Raw genomic sequence first — 17,877 nt, 5'->3', positions numbered from 1 at the left:
GGTAGGAAAGAGCCCCGCCCCCACGTCCACTGTGGTACCCAGGCCCCGCCCCGCTGCGGAGCAAGGGCCCGCCGCCCGCTCCGCCACCGCCACTCTCTCCGCGCAGCAGTGCGGCCGCCGCTCATGTGAAGGGCAGGCGCCCCGCCCACTCCCGCCCCGCTCCCTAAACGCCCTGCCCATCGCGTCCACACGCCCCACCCCCGCGCGGAGCCGAGCATCCGGGGCCTGGAGCATCCCAGGGCCCGGAGCATCCCGGGGCCCGGAGCCTCCCGGGCAGTGCTCTGCAGCGGCGGCGATGAGGGTCTGGAGCTCGGAGCATGTGTTCGGGTGAGCCGGCTGTAGCCGCAGTGGGTCTGGACCGGCCTGGGTCTGGGCAGCGGCCTCCGGGAGGGCGGGCTCCGTCCCTCTTTGGGCCGCGCTGCGGACAGTGACGCGCGCTAAGGCCCGGGGTGGGGTGACCGCGTCCTCGCCCCCGCCGGCCTGGCCTCACCCCGCGCGGGCCTGTCACACGGGGCGGGGGCGGGACCAGACGAGGCTGATCACAGGCTCCCGAGGGAGCCAGCATGGGCATGTGGGGGCTTTGGCCCCGAACGCACTGTGGGCACGAAAGCCTCCAGCTGATTAAAAGTGCCTTCGTAATCTAAGTGGTTATCTTCTTTTGTCACTTCACCTGTGAAGCGTAAGCTCATTCTTTCATATTTTTTAAAGGAACAAAGATTTTTAAATTCTTGAATCCCACTTTGAACAGCATTTCGTTTTTTTATTTAAAAATACTGCATGAAATGGAATTGTCATCCTTTGGCCTTTTCATGTAAAATTATAATTAAAATTTATCAATGGGTTTAAAACCTCTGAAATTATTTTAAAGAAATCTTTAGACTTGATGGAATCCAATTTTAGTGTTGATTTTCGTACAGCCTGCAGCCTATACAAAAATCTCAACCGGGGTTCCATTCCCAGACTGACTCCAGAGAGTTTCTCAATTCTCCCAAGGATGGGGCATGCCCGACACCACCTGGATGCAGAGGGGACAAGTGCTCAGGCCAGGACTACCCTACAAACTCAGGAAATGGTGGTCCACAAGCAGAAGTAAACTGTCAGCTATTGATAATGTTCACCAATTTAAATCATACAGTTCAACGACTTTTACTAAATTTACATAGTTGTACATCTCCGTAGTCCAGTTTTAGAACATTTCCTCATCCTGCAAAGACCCCTCATGCCCATCTGCAGTCACTCTCCACTCCCCTCCCCAGCCCCAGGCAGGTCAGTACCTGCTTCCAGTTTCTATGGATTTGCCTTTTCTGGACGTTTCGCATAAATGCAGTCTTACACCACGTGGTCTTTTGTGTCTGGCTGCTTTCACTTAGCATGACTGTTGAGGTTCATCCGCGTGGTAGCGTGCATCCCAGCTTCAACCCTCACCTCATTCATTTTGTGTCCCTGGCACGCAGTAGGTGCTCAGTGAGGGATGGAAGAATATCGTGGGGACCAGATACCCTTTGAATGAGAGCGACTGTTTGCCAGAGGAGTTCCCGTCAACTGCCGAGATGCTGTGGGCCAGGCACGGATCTCCTGCCATTGATTTTTGAACTTTAAAACCAAGCGCCATGATGAAAGTCGACAAACGTGGAAGACAGATGGGGGGTGGGGCCACGCGGCTGCCAGGGCGGGCGACGGATGCTGTGTGGCGGCATCACATCCGCAGGACCGCACAGATTTGGAAGCCTGGCTTTCTAGCTGAGCTTACCATGCAGTTTTCCCCTAGCTTAGTCCCTTGAAATCCCTGATTTTTTTCCTTTGAGGATTACACACCTTTTTCTTTCTATAGTTGTTTTCTTTTTATATGTTTGTTGAATATTTGATTGGAAATTAATAAATTTACTCTTGAAAGGCCAAAAATAATAAGGCACAAAACTTAAAAAAAATTCTTTCTTAATTTTATTCATTTATTTATTCACTGCATTGGGTCTTTGTTGCTGCATGTAGGCTTTCTCTAGTTGCCGTGAGCAGACGCTACTCTTCCTTGCTGTGTATGGGCCTCTCATTGCAGTGGCTTCTCGTGTTGCAGAGCACGGGCTCTAGGTGCACAGGCTTCAATAGTTGTGGCACAGGGGCTCAGTAGTTGTGGCTCATGGGTCCTAGAGTGCAGGCTCAGCAGTTGTGATGCACGGGTTTAGTTGTTCTATGGCATGTGGGATCTTTCCAGACCAGGGATCCAACCTGTGTCCCCTACATTGGCAGGCAGGTGCTACCAGGCAAGTCCCAAATTTTTTAGTTGAATTACAGTTGATTTACAATGTTATATTAGTTTCGTTTTGGTTTTTCTCCCCCTGCCATACCCAGCGGCATATGGGATCTTAGTTCCCCGACCAGGGATCGTACCAGTGTCCCCTACAGTGGAAGCACGGAATCTTTTTTTTTTTTAATTTTATTTATTTATTTATTATTTTTTGGGGGGTACACCAAGTTCAATCAACTGTTTTTATACACATATCCCCATATTCCCTCCCTTCCTTGACTCCCCCCAACTAGAGTCCCCTCCACCCTCCCCGCCCCAGTCCTCTAAGGCATCTTCCATCCTCGAGTTGGACTCCCTTTGTTATACAACAACTTCCCACTGGCTATCTATTTTACAGTTAGTGGTATATATATGTCTGTGCTACTCTCTTGCTGTGTCTCAGCTTCCCCTTCACCCCCCACCCCCTCCCAAACCTCGAGTTCTACAGTCCATTCTCTGTATCTGCTTCCTTGTTCTTGTCACTGAGTTCATCAGTACCATTTTTAGATTCCGTATATGTGAGTTAGCATACAATATTTGTCTTTCTCTTTCTGACTTACTTCACTCTGTATGACAGACTCTAGGTCTATCCACCTCATTACATATAGCTCCATCTCATCCCTTTTTATAGCTGAGTAATATTCCATTGTATATATATGCCACATCTTCTGTATCCATTCATTTGTTGATGGGCATTTAGGTTGCTTCCATGTCCTGGCTATTGTAAACAGTGCTGCAATAAACATTATAGTACAAGTTTCTTTTGGGATTATGGTTTTCTTTGGGTATATGCCCAGGAGTGGGATTACTGGATCATATGGTAGTTCTATGTGTAGTTTTTTAAGGAACCTCCAAATTGTTTTCCATAGTGGCTGTACCAACTTACATTCCCACCAACAGTGCAAGAGAGTTCCCTTTTCTCCACACCCTCTCCAACATTTGTTGTTTCCAGATTTTGTGATGATGGCCATTCTGATTGGTGTGAGGTGATACCTCTTTGTGGCTTTGACTTGCATTTCTCTGATGATTAGTGATGTTGAGCATCTTTTCATGTGTTTGTTGGCCATCTGTATGTCTTCTTTGGAGAAATGTCTATTTAGGTCTTCTGCCCATTTGTGGATTGGGTTATTTGCTTTTTTGGTATTAAGCTGCAGGAGCTGCTTGTATATTTTGGAGGTTAATCCTTTGTCCGTTGTTTCATTGGCCAGTATTTTTTTCCCATTCTGAGGGTTGCCTTTTAGTCTTGTTTATGGTTTCTTTTGCTGTGCAAAAGCTTTTGTTTCATGAGGTCCCATTTGTTTATTCTTGATTTTATTTCCATGATTCTAGGAGGTGGGTCCAAAAGGATCTTGCTTTGATGGATGTCATAGAGTGTTCTGCCTATGTTTTCCTCTAGGAGTTTTATAGTGTCTGGCCTTACATGTAGGTCTTTAATCCCTTTGGAGTTTATTTTTGTGTATGGTGTTAGGAAGTGTTCGAATTTCATTCTTTTACATGCAGCTGTCCAATTTTCCCAGCACCACTTATTGAAGAGGCTGTCTTTTTTCCATTGTATATTCGTGCCTCCTTTGTCAAAGAGAAGGTGCCCATATGTATTTGGGCTTACTTCTGAGTTCTCTATTCTATTCCATTGATCTTCCTTTCTATTTTTGTGCCAGTACCATACTGTCTTGATCACTATGGCCTTGTAGTATAGTTGGAAGTCAGGAAGCCTGATTCCACCAACTCCATGTTTCCTTCTCAAGATTGCTTTGGCTATTCAGGGTCTTTTGCGTTTCCATACAAATCGTAAGATTTCTTGCTCTAGTTCTGTGAAAAATGCCATTGGTGATTTGATCGGGATTGCATTGAATCTGTAAATTGCTTTGGGTAGTACAGTCATTTTCACGATGTTGATTCTTCCAATCCAGTAACATGCTATGTCCCTCCATCTGTTTGTGTCGTCTTTGATTTCTTTCATCAATGTCTTAAAGTTTTCTGCATACAGATCTTTTGCCTCCTTAGGCAGGTTTATTCCTAGGTATTTTATTCTTTTGGTTGCAGTGGTGAATGGGAGAGTTTCCTTAATTTCTCTTTCTGCTCTTCCGTTGTTAGTGTATAGGAATGCAAGAGATTTCTGTGCATTAATTTTGTATCCTGCTACTTTACTCAACTCATCAATGAGTGCTAGCAGTTTTCTGGTAGAGTCGTTAGGGTTTTCTATATATAATATCATGTCATCTGCAAAGAGTGACAATTTTACTTCTTCTTTTCCAATTTGTATTCCTTTGATTTCTTTGTCTTCTCTGATTGCTGTGGCTAAAACTTCCAAAACTATGTTGAATAATAATGGTGAGAGTGGACACCCTTGTCTTGTTCCTGTTCTTAGAGGGAATTCTTCCAGTTTTTCCCCATTGAGAACGATGTTGGCTTTTGGTTTGTCATATATGGCTTTTATGATGTTGAGGTAATTTCCTTCTATGCCCATTTTCTGGAGAGCTTTTATCATAAATGGATGTTGAACTTTGTCAAAAGCTTTTTCTGCATCTATTGAGATGATCATATGGTTTTTATCCTTCAAGTTGTTGATATGATGTATCACGTTGATTGATTTGCGTATATTGAAGAATCCTTGCATCCCAGGGATAAACCCCACTTGATCATGGTGTACGATTTTTTTAATGTGCTGTTGGAGTCTGTTAGCTAGTATTTTGTTGAGGATTTTTGCATCTATATTCATCAGTGATATTGGTCTGTAGTTTTCTTTTTTTGTGACATCTTTGCCTGGTTTCGGTATCAGGGTGATGGTAGCCTCGTAGAATGAGTTTGGGAGTGTTCCGCCTTCTGCAATATTTTGGAAGAGTTTGAGAAGGATAGGTGTTAGCTCTTCTCGAAATGTTTGATAGAATTCGCCCGTGAACCCATCTGGTCCTGGGCTTTTGTGTGTTGGGAGATTTTTAATCACTGCCTCAATTTCCGTACTTGTGATTGATCTGTTCATGGTTTCTATTTCTTCCTGGTTCAGTCTTGGAAGATTGTATTTTTCTAAGAATTTGTCCATTTCTTCCAGGTTATCCAATTTATTGGCATATAGTTGCTTATAGTAGTCTCTCATGATCTTTTGTATTTCTGAGGTGTCCGTTGTTACTTCTCCTTTTCCATTTCTAATTCTGTTGATTTGCATCTTCTCCCTTTTTTTCTTGATGAGTCTGGCTAATGGTTTATCAATTTTGTTAATCTTCTCAAAGAACCAGCTTTTAGTTTTATTTATTTTTGCTATGGTTTCCTTCCTTTCTTTTCATTTTTTTCTGCTCTGATCTTTATGATTTCTTTCCTTCTGCTCACTTTGGGGTTTCTTTGTTCTTCTTTCTCTAGTTGTTTTAGGTGTAAGGCTAGGTTGTTTATTCGATCATTTTCTTGTTTCTTAAGGTAGGACTGTATTGCTATAAACTTCCCTCTTAGAACTGCTTTTGCTGCGTCCCATAGGTTTTGGCTTGTTGTGTTTTCATTGTCGTTTGTTTCTAGATATTTTTTGATTTCCTCTTTGATTTCTTTAGTGGTTTCTTGGTTGTTTAAGAGTGAATTGTTTAGCTTCCATGTGTTTGTATTTTTTGCAGTTTTTTTCTTGTAACTGATATCTAGTCTCATGGCACTGTGGTCTGAGAAGATGCTTGATATGATTTCAATTTTCTTGAATTTGCTGAGGTTTGATTTGTGACCCAAGATGTGATCTATCCTGGAAAATGTTCTGTGTGCACTTGAGAAGAAAGTGTATTCTGTCGTTTTTGGATGGAGTGTCCTATAAATATGAATTAAGTCGAGATGGTCTAATGTGTCATTTAAAGCTTGTGTGTCTTTATTTATTTTCTGTTTGGATGATCTGTCCATTGATGTAAGTGGGGTGTTCAAATCTCCCACTATTGTTGTGTTACTGTCGATGTCCCCTTTTATAGCTGTTAGCATTTGCCTTATGTATTGAGGTGCTCCTATATTGGGGGCATAGATATTTACCATTGTGATATGTTCTTCTTGGATGGATCCCTTGATCATTATGTAGTGTCCTTCCTTGTCTCTTTTAATAGTCTTTACTTTCAAGTCTAATTTGTCTGATATGAGTATTGCTACTCCAGCTTTCTTTTGACTTCCATTTGCATGGAATATCTTTTTCCATCCCTTTACTTTCAGTCTATATGTATCCCTTGGTCTGAAGTGGGTTTCTTGAAGGCAGCACATAGAAGGGTCTTGGTTTTGTATCCATTCAGCCAGTCTGTGTCTTTTGGTTGGAGCATTTAATCCATTTGCATTTAAAGTGATTATTGACATGTGTGTTCCAATTACCATTTTCTTAATTGTTTTGGGTTTGTATTTGTAGGTGTTTTCCTTTTCTTGTGTTTCCTACTTAGAGAAGTTCCTTTAGCACTTGTTGTAAGGCTGGTTTGGTGGTGCTGAATTCTCTTAACTTTTGCTTGTCTGGAAAGCTTTTGATTTCTCCCTCAAATCTGAATGAGATTCTTGCTGGGTAGAGTATTCTTGGCTGTAGGTTTCTCTCTTTCAGGACTTTCAGTATATCCTGCCATTCCTTTCTGGCCTGCAGAGTTTCTGTAGAAAGGTCAGCTGTTATCCTGATGGGTTTTCCCTTATATGTTGTTTGTTGCTTTTCTCTTGCTGCTTTTAATATTTTTTCTTTGTGTTTAATTGTCATTAGTTTGATTAATATGTGTCTCGGTGTATTTCTCCTTGGGTTTATTCTGTATGGGACTCTCTGGGAAGCACGGAATCTTAACCACTGGACTGCCAGAGAAGTCCAGCAATTTTGTATTAGTTTTAGGTGTACTGTAAAGTGATTCAGATATATACAGATAGATAGATATCTATATCTATATATACACTATTTTTAGATTCTTCTTCATTATAGATTATTATAGGATATTGAGTATAGTTCCCTGTGCTATACACACGTCCTTGTTGGTTATGTATTTTATATATAGTCATGTGTCTATTTTAATCCCAAACTCCTAGTTTAATCCCCCCCTTCCTCCTTTGGTAATCATAAGTGTTTTTCTATGTCTGTGAGTCTATTTCTGTTGTGTAAATAAGTTCATTTGTATCATTTTTTATATTCCACTTATAAGCAATATCGTATTTGTCTTTTTTTAAGGTTTCTAATCAGCTGTCTATTTTTTAATTTTTTTAAATATTGCCGATTTTCTTTTCATTTATTCATTCAATTATCAGTTTTTTACTTTTTTCTTTTCTTTTCTCTTTTTTTGGCTGCGTTAGGTCTTCGTTGCTGCGAATGGGCTTTCTCTAGTTGCAGTGAGCGGGGGCTACTCTTCCGTGTGGTGAGAGGGTTTCTCATTGCGGTGGCTTCTTTTCCTGCGGAACATGGGCTCTAGGCACACATGCTTCAGTAGTTGTGGCACATGTGCTTAGTTGCTCTGTGGCATGTGGGATCTTCCCAGACTTGGGATTGAATTTGTGCCCCCAACATTGGCAGGCGGCTTCTTAACCACTGTGCCACCAGGGAAGTCCCTATTTTTTTTTTTTTTAATTTTTGTTTATTTTTCTAATTTGTTTTTTTATTGTAGTTGCTTTACAATATTGTGTTTATTTATACTGTACAGCGAAGTGAATCAGCTATACGTATACATATATACCCTCTTGTTTGGATATCCTTCTCATTTAGGCCACCATGGAGCACTGAGTATAGTTCTCCGCGCTATATAGTAGGTTCTCATTAGTTATCTATTTTATACATAGTATCAATAGTGTATATATGTCAATCCTAGTCTTCCAATTCATCCCACCCCCCTCTTCACTCAGTACGATAATCTCTAGGTCCATCCATGTTGCTGCAAATGACATTACTTCATTCTTTTTTATAGCTGAATAGTATTCCATTGTGTATATATACCACATCTTCTTTATCTGTTCATCTGTAGATGGACATTTAGGTTGCTTCCATATCTTGGCTATTGTAAATAGTGCTGTAGTGAACATTGGGGTGCATGTATCTTTTAGAATTATAGTTTTCTCCAGATATATGCCCAGGAGTGGGATTGCAGGATCATATGATAGCTCTATTTTTAGTTTTTTGAGGAACCTCCCCACTGTTTTCCATAGTGGCTGCATCATCATCAGTGTAAGAGGGTTCCCTTTTCTCCACACCCTCTCCGGCATTTGTTATCTGTAGACTTTGTAACGATGGCCACTCTGACTGGTGTAAGGTAGTAGGTACCTCATTGTAGTTTTGATTTGCATTTCTCTAATAATTAGCAATGTTGAGCATCTTTTCATGTGTCTCTTGGCCATCTGTATGTCTTCTTTGGAGAAATGTCTATTTAGGTCTTCTGCCCATTTTTTATTGGGTTTTTTTGTTTTTTTGTTTGTTTGTTTGTTGTTATTGAGCTGTCTGAGCTGTTTGTATATTTTGGAAATTAATCAGTTGCATCATTTGCAGAATTTTCTCCCATTCTGTGGGTTGTCTTTTCATTTTGTTTATGGTTTCCTTTGCTGGGGCACAAAAACTTTTGATCTTGTCAAGGTTTCCTCCAGCACTCACACACTGAAGAAACCCTGGGTACTGGAGCTCAGACAGAGCTGAAAGCAGTATAAACTCCCACAGAAATGGAGAGCGCTTTGGTTTAAAGTAGTTTAAATAGTAGTGGAAAATATAGCACCGAAATAGAAACATATAGAAAGGGGCACTTAAAAATTAAGTGCAGGCTTATAAATGCAGGTTTATAAATTCTATCCTCACAGCATTGACTGAGGTTTCAGGTGAACCTATAACAAAATCTTTAATAAAAGCCAATATGAGTAGATTCCCAGCAGAGTCAAGGCCATGCACTGCCTGCATTCCAGCGCTCCCAGGAGAGGTCTCTAGTAGGCAGTGTCCATTCTCAGGGAAGCAGGGGTTTGGAGGAGAGGCTGCCCTAAAGCAGGCTTGCTCTCTGCCCAGGACCAGGGAAAGCACCCCCTCCCCCCTTAAAATAAGAGAAATGGAACGTTACAGGTAGGAGGTGAAGTGCCTGCTGTCCCCTCCCAGTGCTGTTCCTTCCTCTCTGCCACAGGCACTCATGGTTATAAACCTGGTGGGTAGCCTTCTGAAGGTGTATGCTCCGCAGACAAAATGTAGTGTTGTTTGTTGTAAAATAGAAGTCACTGGCACCGTCTGGTACAGATCTTTTCAGTTCCCTTTCTTCACAACAGTGTGTTCCTGAGATCTGTGTGTGTGTGTGTGTGTGTGTATCTGAGATCTGTGTATATATGTGTACACACACACACGTTCATATCTCAGCTGTATAATATTCCATGGAAAGAACATGTCACCATTTGTCCTTTCTCTTATTGAAGGGACATTAAGTTTCCCTCTTATTATAAATCATGCTGTGGTGACCTCTCCTGTGTATATTTCTGGGTCAGTTAATCAAGGGCCTACTTAGGCCAGAAATCCTCAAACTCATCAGTATCAGGACCTCTTTACACTCTTAACAAATATTGGGGACCCCAAACCGTGCTTGTTTATGTGGGTTAAATGTATTAATATTTACCGTATTAGAAATTAAAACTGATAAATTTAAAAATATTTATGAATTTATTAGAATTAACAGTTATCAACCCATTACATTAACATAAATAACATTTTTTAAATTTAAAAAACCTGTAGTTTCCAAAGCCCCTCAAAGTAGTAAGAGTGGTACTGTTTTGTTTATTTTTTGCTTATTTCTATAATGTCAGGCTGCATAGACACTAACTGGATGCTAACTTGTCTTCTGCACTCAGCATTTGCCGTCTGTTGTTGTGGTTAAACCCAGCCTCACGGTGTATGTGAGTAAAACCTAGTTGGGAAAGGTAGGAGTATTTCAAAAGTCTTTAAAAATAGTCGTGGCTGTTCTTTGTTACTGCAGCAAAAACAAGCAGTAGTTTCTCAAATCAATTGCAGTGTAAAACCTGACACCACAATGACCAGAGTAATTGGCCTGTCTCGTACTTTGAATGAGTCCTTCTCCGTGTGATCTGTGACATCTCACACTGGCACTTGGTTGTGCGGGGCACCGGGTACAGCGTGTGGCAAGCATCAGGCCCAGGGCAGTGATGCAACTTTTCTAAAACGCTGGTTTTCATTTGGAAGCTCAAGTTTTATCTTTGGTAGCAAATACTATCAGGTGTTTTCCTCCAAGTGACAGACTCACTTCATTAATCTTTGAGCAAATGCCTGTCCAACTGTGCTCTGAATGACCACAGTTTGTGGTCAGTTGTTTCAAGGAGAAGTGGTGGCCGGGGAAGCACAACAGCTGGGCTACCACCCCCATGGCCACGAGCTCTTCCCAACCAGTGAGGCCTTCCTCATCCTTCCTGTGCCCTTGCTCAGAGCCAGGGGTCCAGGTGTAGTAAAATGAGTCCTTAAACTTTCATCAGGGACGGGTCCTGAGTGCACAACTCAGCAGTGACCACCATGCAGCCTGGCCTGGCTGTCACTCCTGGGGAGAGGCTGGCAGTCGTGGCCTCGCTTGGGCTCCTGCAGCCTCAGCTGGTGTTGTGCGGCCAGAAGGGCGGCCCTCGCAGCAGCGCCTAGGCTCCCAGAGGGACTGGGGAACCCAGGTTTGCCGGCCTTGCTCCAAGAACTGCTGGGCTGGCCCGGGATCACTTGGGGTCCAAGCATTTTTCCTATATCTTTTTTTTGGTTTTTTGGGGTTTGTTTTTTTTTTTTTGACTTATTATTATGGACATTTTGAAAGTGTGCAAAAGTGGAGACTGGGATGATGAGTGTGGTGCCCTCCTCAGGCTGGCGGTGCCTCTCACAGAGGTCTGGTCTCACTGCCCCCACCCCTGCCCCTTCCCCTGGTTGTTGTAGGTAGGTCCCAGGCACCCTCTGACCTCACCCCACTTCCTCTTTCTGACACCCTTGCTGAGCACAGAGCTGCCTCGTTCTCCCTGTCCAGTGCCCCACAGTGGGACCCGGAATTGCCCCCTCCCTGGCCGCCAGCCCAGCTGTGTGCCTGCAGCCCCCAGCACTGCTGCTGGCCTATTCCTGCAGTGAGGGCACAGAGGCCTCCCTGGGGCAGTTCCCAGGCCACCGTGGTCACTGTGAGCCTCAGCCAAGGCCAGGGACCTTTATCCCAATGACGAATTTCAGCAAGTCCCCCTTCTTCCTCACCCAGGGTCTCCCAAGGGTGGGGCCCATTCACATGTCCACCCACAGGCCTGGCTTCCTACTCCCACATCCGCCCAACACTTGACATTGCCAGACTTCTCAGCTTTTGCCAGTCAAATGAGTATTGGGCTATTTTCTTTAACCAAGAAGTGCGTTATACAGACTTGCGTACTTAAACCTTGTAATTTAAAAAATATTATGTTTATCCTTTTCCTGCGTTGTTCTGTTGATGTCTGGAATTTTTTACATATTTTAAGCACGTTATATTTAGTTGAAATCACCAGTTAGAAAGATGCAAGGTTTCTATAAAAAAGCAGCATTGTGTGAGATGCGCTAAATGCAAATATTTGTCAACTTTTAGATAGTTTCAAATAATTTTAGAAGGCATAGCCTATTCTGCTTTAACTAATGATGTTTATAGGAACTCCTCTGGGAAACTTGACTTATGAAGCTCATGGCTTGTTTTCCTGAGCAGCTCCCCACTTCTGCTCTCAGCTCCCCCACTTTTCCTCCTTCCCCAGAGCTCAGCTGACTGTGCCCTGGACAGATCTTTCCTCCAAAAGAAAGGCTCCCTGTCCCCTGCGAGTGAGCAGGACCAGCCTCGTCTCTGCTCCTTCACCCCTTAATGTTGGAGCTGGGGGATGCGTTAGCGCAGTGACACGACGCCACAGCTTGAAAAAGCCTTTCTGTATTGAAGAGCAGGGCTTCTGGACCTGACCGTGCAGAGGCCATGGGTGTGACAGAAAGATCGTGGAGTAGAGCTGGGAGGCCCGGCTCTAGTCTGAGTCCCATTGCTAACTTTTTGACCTGGACGAGCATTTTATGAGGATAAAGTAAATTCATGATCAATAAGTTATATTTAAAAAGGACATGAAGTGAAACAAAAACCTTCAATATGTTGATAACCTTTGATGTAGTAATTCCATTATAGAAATTTACCCTAAGGAAAAATAGGTATGTTGAAAGGCTGCTGTGCACCAGTGTTCCCTGCTGCCTTCATCGTACAGTGAAACAACCTGCCAGAGGGGTCTGGTGACATCACTGTCCACAGGGTGGCCTGCTGTGCAGCTACTTACAGTCATATTTCTGAAAGTAGCTTCATGATGCAAGAAAATGTTCATCAACTGTTACACATAAAAAGCGGCGATCAGTGCATGTACAGAGCATGATCCCAGTGTGATTTCTAAGCGTGTGTCTATGCGTGCATGCGTGTCTCCAGGTCTTGGGTCTGGGCTGTGTCTAACATGCTGCTCAAACTTGTGTGGGTGCATCTGGGGAAATGGTGGCGTTGTCCATGCACACTCACTTCTGTGGGGCCAGATGCTTCCTGGGCGCACTTCCTGAAGGAAGAACCAGGACAGCAGTGCCTGGGGGAAGGTCCAGCCTGAGTACCCAGACTCTGAGGCCTTGGATGCCCTGCGGGCTGCCAGCCTCAACAGGCACAGAGCTCCAGGGAGCAGGGGTAGCTGTGTGGTCTCTGACAGCAGGAAACAAACAGGGTCACCAGTGTCCGCCTCTCCCTCCAGGGCGCAGGGCAGAGAGAAGGGGTGGCATCTGCAGGACGAGCCTCAGGGATGCCCACACAGACTTGTATCCAGAGAGTGGAATTGTGGACTTTTATTTTCCTCATCTTTTTTGTTATTTTTCAAAATCTCAAATATATTTGTTAATAATCAGAAAAAACATGTAGCCATTTCAAGTCACATACTGACTTAGAGGTTGGAACAAAGTTGTTGCTTCAGGACCTCACAGCTGGGCAGCAGCTGGGGGTGGGGCGATCGGCATGGGGCAGGTGTGCTGTTCTGGTCTGTGCTAGGGCTGCAGGGGTGAGGCGGGTGGTCAGCACAAGGCCCCCCACGGTCACGGAAACCAGGTAGAGGCAGCAATTGGGCCCCGCCCCCTAGCCTTGCAGCCTGTGGAGCAGCACGGGGTGGGGCGGTGACAGGAGGGAACAGAGTCATGGTCTCTTGCCCAGAAACCCCAGGCCAAAGGGTCTCTTTGGGGGGGTGGGGGGTGGCCCTGGGGAAGCCCTCAGCCAGGCTGGGACAGCTGACCTGAGCCTGGTCTGCTCCCTGTGCCCGCCCCTGGTGGCCCGGAGGATCAGGCATCCAGGATCTGGGACCAGAGTCCAACTCCTCAGGTGTTGGAACAAAGCTTAAGGAACAGGGTTGACCTGACTTTCGACCTGCTGCCCGCTCATGCTGGTGGTTTCACTTCCCTTCAGCCACCCATGGGACACGGTTGTCAAGGCTGCCATGAGGAAGTACCCGAACCCCATGAATCCCAGCGTGGTGGGCGTGGACGTGCTGGAGCGCAGTGTGGACGGTCGGGGCCGGCTTCACAGCCACCGCCTCCTCAGCACCGAATGGGGGCTGCCCGGCCTCGTGAGAGCGGTGAGCCCCCCGTGGAGCCTAGCTGCACCCGCATAACCCCCAGCTACACCCACGTGGCCCGTCTACACCCGCCAGCCCAGCTGGCACCCATAGGCAGGAAATGACAACCTTCCCATTTGGGATTCCTAGGAAGCTCCAGAGATGGTTTGTTTCTCTGTGAATTGAGTTAATCGCCCACTTGAGTGTTCAACATGTCCCCTGACCCATGTGCAGTGGGGGCACCACCCACAGGACCCCTAAACCCCCATGACCCCTGCTCCCCCACCCCTTCCCCACACCCAATCGCCCCACCCCAGGCCCATCGCCCTGCCAGGTGTGGCCTGAGCTCCGCATGGCAGGGGCCAAGGGTGAGTGTCAGGGTTGGTCCACAGCTGACTCACCAGTTGGATCTTGACCTCAACGACCTCAACCTTGACCTCAGCACCCCAGGTCCTGACCCATTTTCTCCTCTAAGCACCAGTCCCTCCGTCCCTGATTCGTGTGTCCATCTGTCCCACCTGCTGGACAGAAGCGCCTGAAGGAGCTGGAGGTGCTGCTGGAGCTGCCCCTGCGTCCCTGGCTGAAGAGATGAGCAGCTTGTATGAAGTGGCACTTGGTGCTCCTGGATGTAAGGGGGCTTGTTGACATCGCTCTGTGGGTTTTGCTCTGCTTTTCAGATTTTGGGAACCAGTAGCACTTTGACATACATCAGAGAACATTCTGTTGTGGACCCGGTGGAAAAGAAAATGGAGCTCTGTTCCACCAATGTAAGCAATGGCCACGATGGTGCGTAACGTCTTCATTTAATTTTACTTCCAGCCCACCTTTGGTCTAAGTGACCTTTTATTTTTAATAGAAAGGCTGACTTTATTTAGCAGCACCTTGTCTTTTTATTCCAGTATAAAAACATATAGAAGAACACACATAATGATGTGAACACACTTTTGAAACCAGTGGGCAGATCAGGGAACAGACTGGCAGCCCAGGGCCCTGTGCGCCTCCCCAGTGTCCCCCTGCCCCACCCCACCCCCAGCCACTGTCCTGCCCACCGATAGCCCACCGTGGCTCTTAGCAGCCACGGAAACAGCCGCTGTCCTCCTGCCCTCCTCTCTTACGTCTCACTGTTAAGAACCATTGATTCTGGCCTAATGCAAATTCAAAGAGTGTGTTGGGGAAAATGGGTGGTTGGGAGCATGGCTTCCGTCAGGCCCCTTACCCTGCAGGTGGTGTCACGTGCGTGGAGACGCCTTGGTTTACCATCTGGACCTCTGCCAGGGGCCCCCTTCCCTCAGCCAGACAGCCCTTCCACAAGGTTGCAGGGAGCCGGGCGGCACGAGGTCCAGTGAAAAGGAGGGCTTTGGGCTGGACAGCTGTGTGCCTGCGTCCTGCTCATCACTGAATCGCTGTGTGACTGCAAGTGTCAGTGATTCATCTTTTCTGAGTCTCACTTTCCTTGTCTAAAAAAGAACAAACCTCGCAGTATTGTTATGAGGATTAATGAAAGAAAATAAGGTTTATTAAATACAGTGCCTGGCATAAAAATATTGCACATACAACGACGCCAGCTAATGAGCCCGGCTCAGGTCTGGGTGGGGTGTGGGGGGAGGGCAGTGACCGTCAGCAGAAGGAGTGGCCAGGAGGTGGTATCCCTGGGCCTTACGGTGGCTGTGCCTCCCAGACCTTGGCAGGTCTTCCGCTCTGGCTCCAGTAAGTGCAGATTTAGGGATGGGAGAGTGTGGGCAGATGGTCTGGGAAGAAATGCAAGAGAAATAGAACCTACAGCCAGTGTTTCTTTTTTTAAGATCACACTCACAAACTTGGTGTCGGTGAGCGAGAGGCTGGTGTACACGCCCCACCCGGAGGACCCGGGAAGGTAAGTGGACGCTGAACTCCAGGGCTAAGGTGGGGCGGAGGTTCCCACCCCCGGGCTGCGCAGCCCCTTCACGCCTCGCTCTCCTGCAGGACCGTGCTCACCCAGGAAGCCGTCATCACCGTGAAGGGGATCAGCCTCGGCAGCTACCTAGAAAGTCTGATGGCCAACACGATCTCGTCCAACGCAAAGAAGGTACCATCTGTAGCTGTTTGGGGGCCAGATGAGCGGGGATCCTACGGAGCACGTGCTGCGGGCGCGTAGGTGGGCAGAGAGGGCTACAGGCCTACAGGCCTACAGGCCGGGGGGAGCACGGGCTGAGCACAGAGCACAGGCCAGCAAGGCGGCCAGCACGTCCAGGGCTCGGCCGACCAGACAGACCCCACGTGTCCAGGGCAGCGGTTGACCTGGACAGGAAGGACGCTCAGGATTTTCAGCAGTTTCGTAATGAATTGGCACTGAGTTGCTCCGGCTGAGCCTCTCTGTGTGCAGAGTTTCCCTTTGCCTCGCTCTCTGGCGGGATCTGGGACCGAGCCTGGGGCGGGACGGGGCAGGGCGTCAGCCGTGGCCTCCTCTCCAGCACGGTTGGCGGGAAGAGCTGGGGTATTTGGGAGGTACATTCCAGGCAGTGCCAGGCGCCAGAGCAGATGCCCAGTTCTCCTTGGCCTCCTTCTGCCGCCACCCCGGCTCTCCTCTCTCCCCTTCTCTCGCTTGTTTTTTGTCAGAAGAGATCTTCATTCTGGGACCACTGGGATGGCACCTGAGCCCTCCTTCCCTTCCCACCATGCTCAGGTCACAGCTCGGCCGGGAGCCCTTTACGCTTGCGTTTAGGCTCACTGCTCTAGTCACTAATACAGAGCCAGTCTGCCCTATTTTTGGAAAAATCCAGACTTGAGGAAGGTCGGGGGTAGCTCAGCTAAGTTCAGGGAAGTGAGGGAGTCCCCCTGCCCAGGGTGGCACGTGTCACGTCCATGCTGCGAGCCCAGGGGACAGAGCCTGACCGACTCACTTTGTGTGTCCGGGGTCTGGCTTAGGGCAGGCCTGAGTGTATGCTGAAAAGAATATTCTAGGAGGAAGGCCGCCCTCGGTGAGGCCAGTCACCTCAGCCCTTTATGAGAAAAGTCAGGGGAAACTCAGGCTAAATCAAGGATTCCACTTTATTTGGGGGTTGCTGTGTTGGAGGCCTGTGGAGAAGCACCGCCTCCCCAGGCGGATTACCATCCGAGGGAATCCCGGACCAGTTCGGGGGATGCCGGGGCAGCCAGTGGTCTGAAGACGGGGAGCCGGAGGGGGAGATGGAGGTGGAGAGGCGGGTCTCCCGGCGCGCGGTTCAGAAGCCAGAAGAGGTTAGGGGCGATTCACAGGGGAGGCTGAGGGACAGCGCTCCCATCACCGCCCTCAGGACTGACAGCACGGATGAGGGGTGCGGGCTCCGCGTAGCTCAAGCTGATGTGGGAGTTTTAGGAGGAACAGGTGTCACCTTATTTCTGGGCCTTAGAAGCTGCCTGCAGAATGTCTCGGCTGCGTCTGCTGCAGAGCCGCGGGACTGTGCCTATGCGTCTACGTGACCTGCGTAGCCCGCTGTCTGCGTTGAGACAGGCAGGACTTCTGACCCCACGTTGAAATATTTGTGTTGCTCCAGGGGTGGGCTGCTATTGAGTGGATAATTGAAAATGCGGAACGCGCCCTGAGCTAACGAGGCCTGCAGCGCCCCTTGTGCCGAGCGGCGGTAAATACACGACTCCTGAACGCGGCGAGGACCTGGCACCTGGGAAGGGGTCTGCGAGATGCAGCTGCATGCGGGTCTCCAGCCCTGTAGTGAAAACCTAACTGGGTTCTTCTGCCTCCTAATGCACCAACTCGTTTCATGGCAGGATTTATGCTCAGGTTTGTTATCTCGTCTCTGAGGGCAGTGCAGCTTCTCCTGCAAGCTGTTCTCCGCACGTGGTTGTGTCCTGGGACTGGTGCGACCCTAGCAGGGATGCTCTCAGAAGCCGGGGCAGACAATGTGAAGGGCTGATCCGATAGGGAGAGTTTTCATTGGGGGTAAGACTGGAATATCTTCCCCCGTTCCTGTGAAGATGCCCAGGCCCAGCGTCAGTGCTGTGGCGAGAAGTCAGCCCCCCTCCCCACTTGCTGCCAGCCATGCACCCATACCGGCCATTTGCTTGTAGTGGCCGAAGCCATTTCCAGCATCTCCTTGAGCTTCACAAACCCT

The 17,877-nt window shown here is 47.4% G+C and overlaps 1 protein-coding gene across 1 annotated transcript; it reads left to right on the top strand.

The window, feature by feature from the left end:
• The first annotated feature begins 233 nt into the window (after window positions 1–233).
• Window positions 234–17,484, top strand: PRELID3A (PRELI domain containing 3A). The gene is made up of 6 exons (XM_057698026.1): window positions 234–327; window positions 13,642–13,810; window positions 14,467–14,556; window positions 15,592–15,662; window positions 15,752–15,854; window positions 17,302–17,484. Exons 1-6 carry the CDS (start codon window positions 296–298, stop codon window positions 17,353–17,355), a joined length of 519 nt encoding a protein of 172 aa, XP_057554009.1. The 5' UTR covers window positions 234–295; the 3' UTR covers window positions 17,356–17,484.
• The last annotated feature ends 393 nt before the right edge of the window (window positions 17,485–17,877 follow it).

Source organism: Hippopotamus amphibius, chromosome 11 (genome assembly GCF_030028045.1).
Source record: "Hippopotamus amphibius kiboko isolate mHipAmp2 chromosome 11, mHipAmp2.hap2, whole genome shotgun sequence".
In the NCBI taxonomy this organism is placed as follows: domain Eukaryota; kingdom Metazoa; phylum Chordata; class Mammalia; order Artiodactyla; family Hippopotamidae; genus Hippopotamus; species Hippopotamus amphibius.
This window is presented reverse-complemented; position numbering and strand designations above follow the sequence as displayed.

Bases quoted from the DNA above. Each gene is read 5' to 3' on its own strand.
- PRELID3A (XM_057698026.1), top strand. From the start codon at position 296: ATGAGGGTCTGGAGCTCGGAGCATGTGTTCGG. The intron at 14,557-15,591 runs GTAAGCAATGGC...TCTTTTTTTAAG, and splicing joins TGGAGCTCTGTTCCACCAAT to ATCACACTCACAAACTTGGT. The intron at 15,663-15,751 runs GTAAGTGGACGC...GCTCTCCTGCAG, and splicing joins CACCCGGAGGACCCGGGAAG to GACCGTGCTCACCCAGGAAG.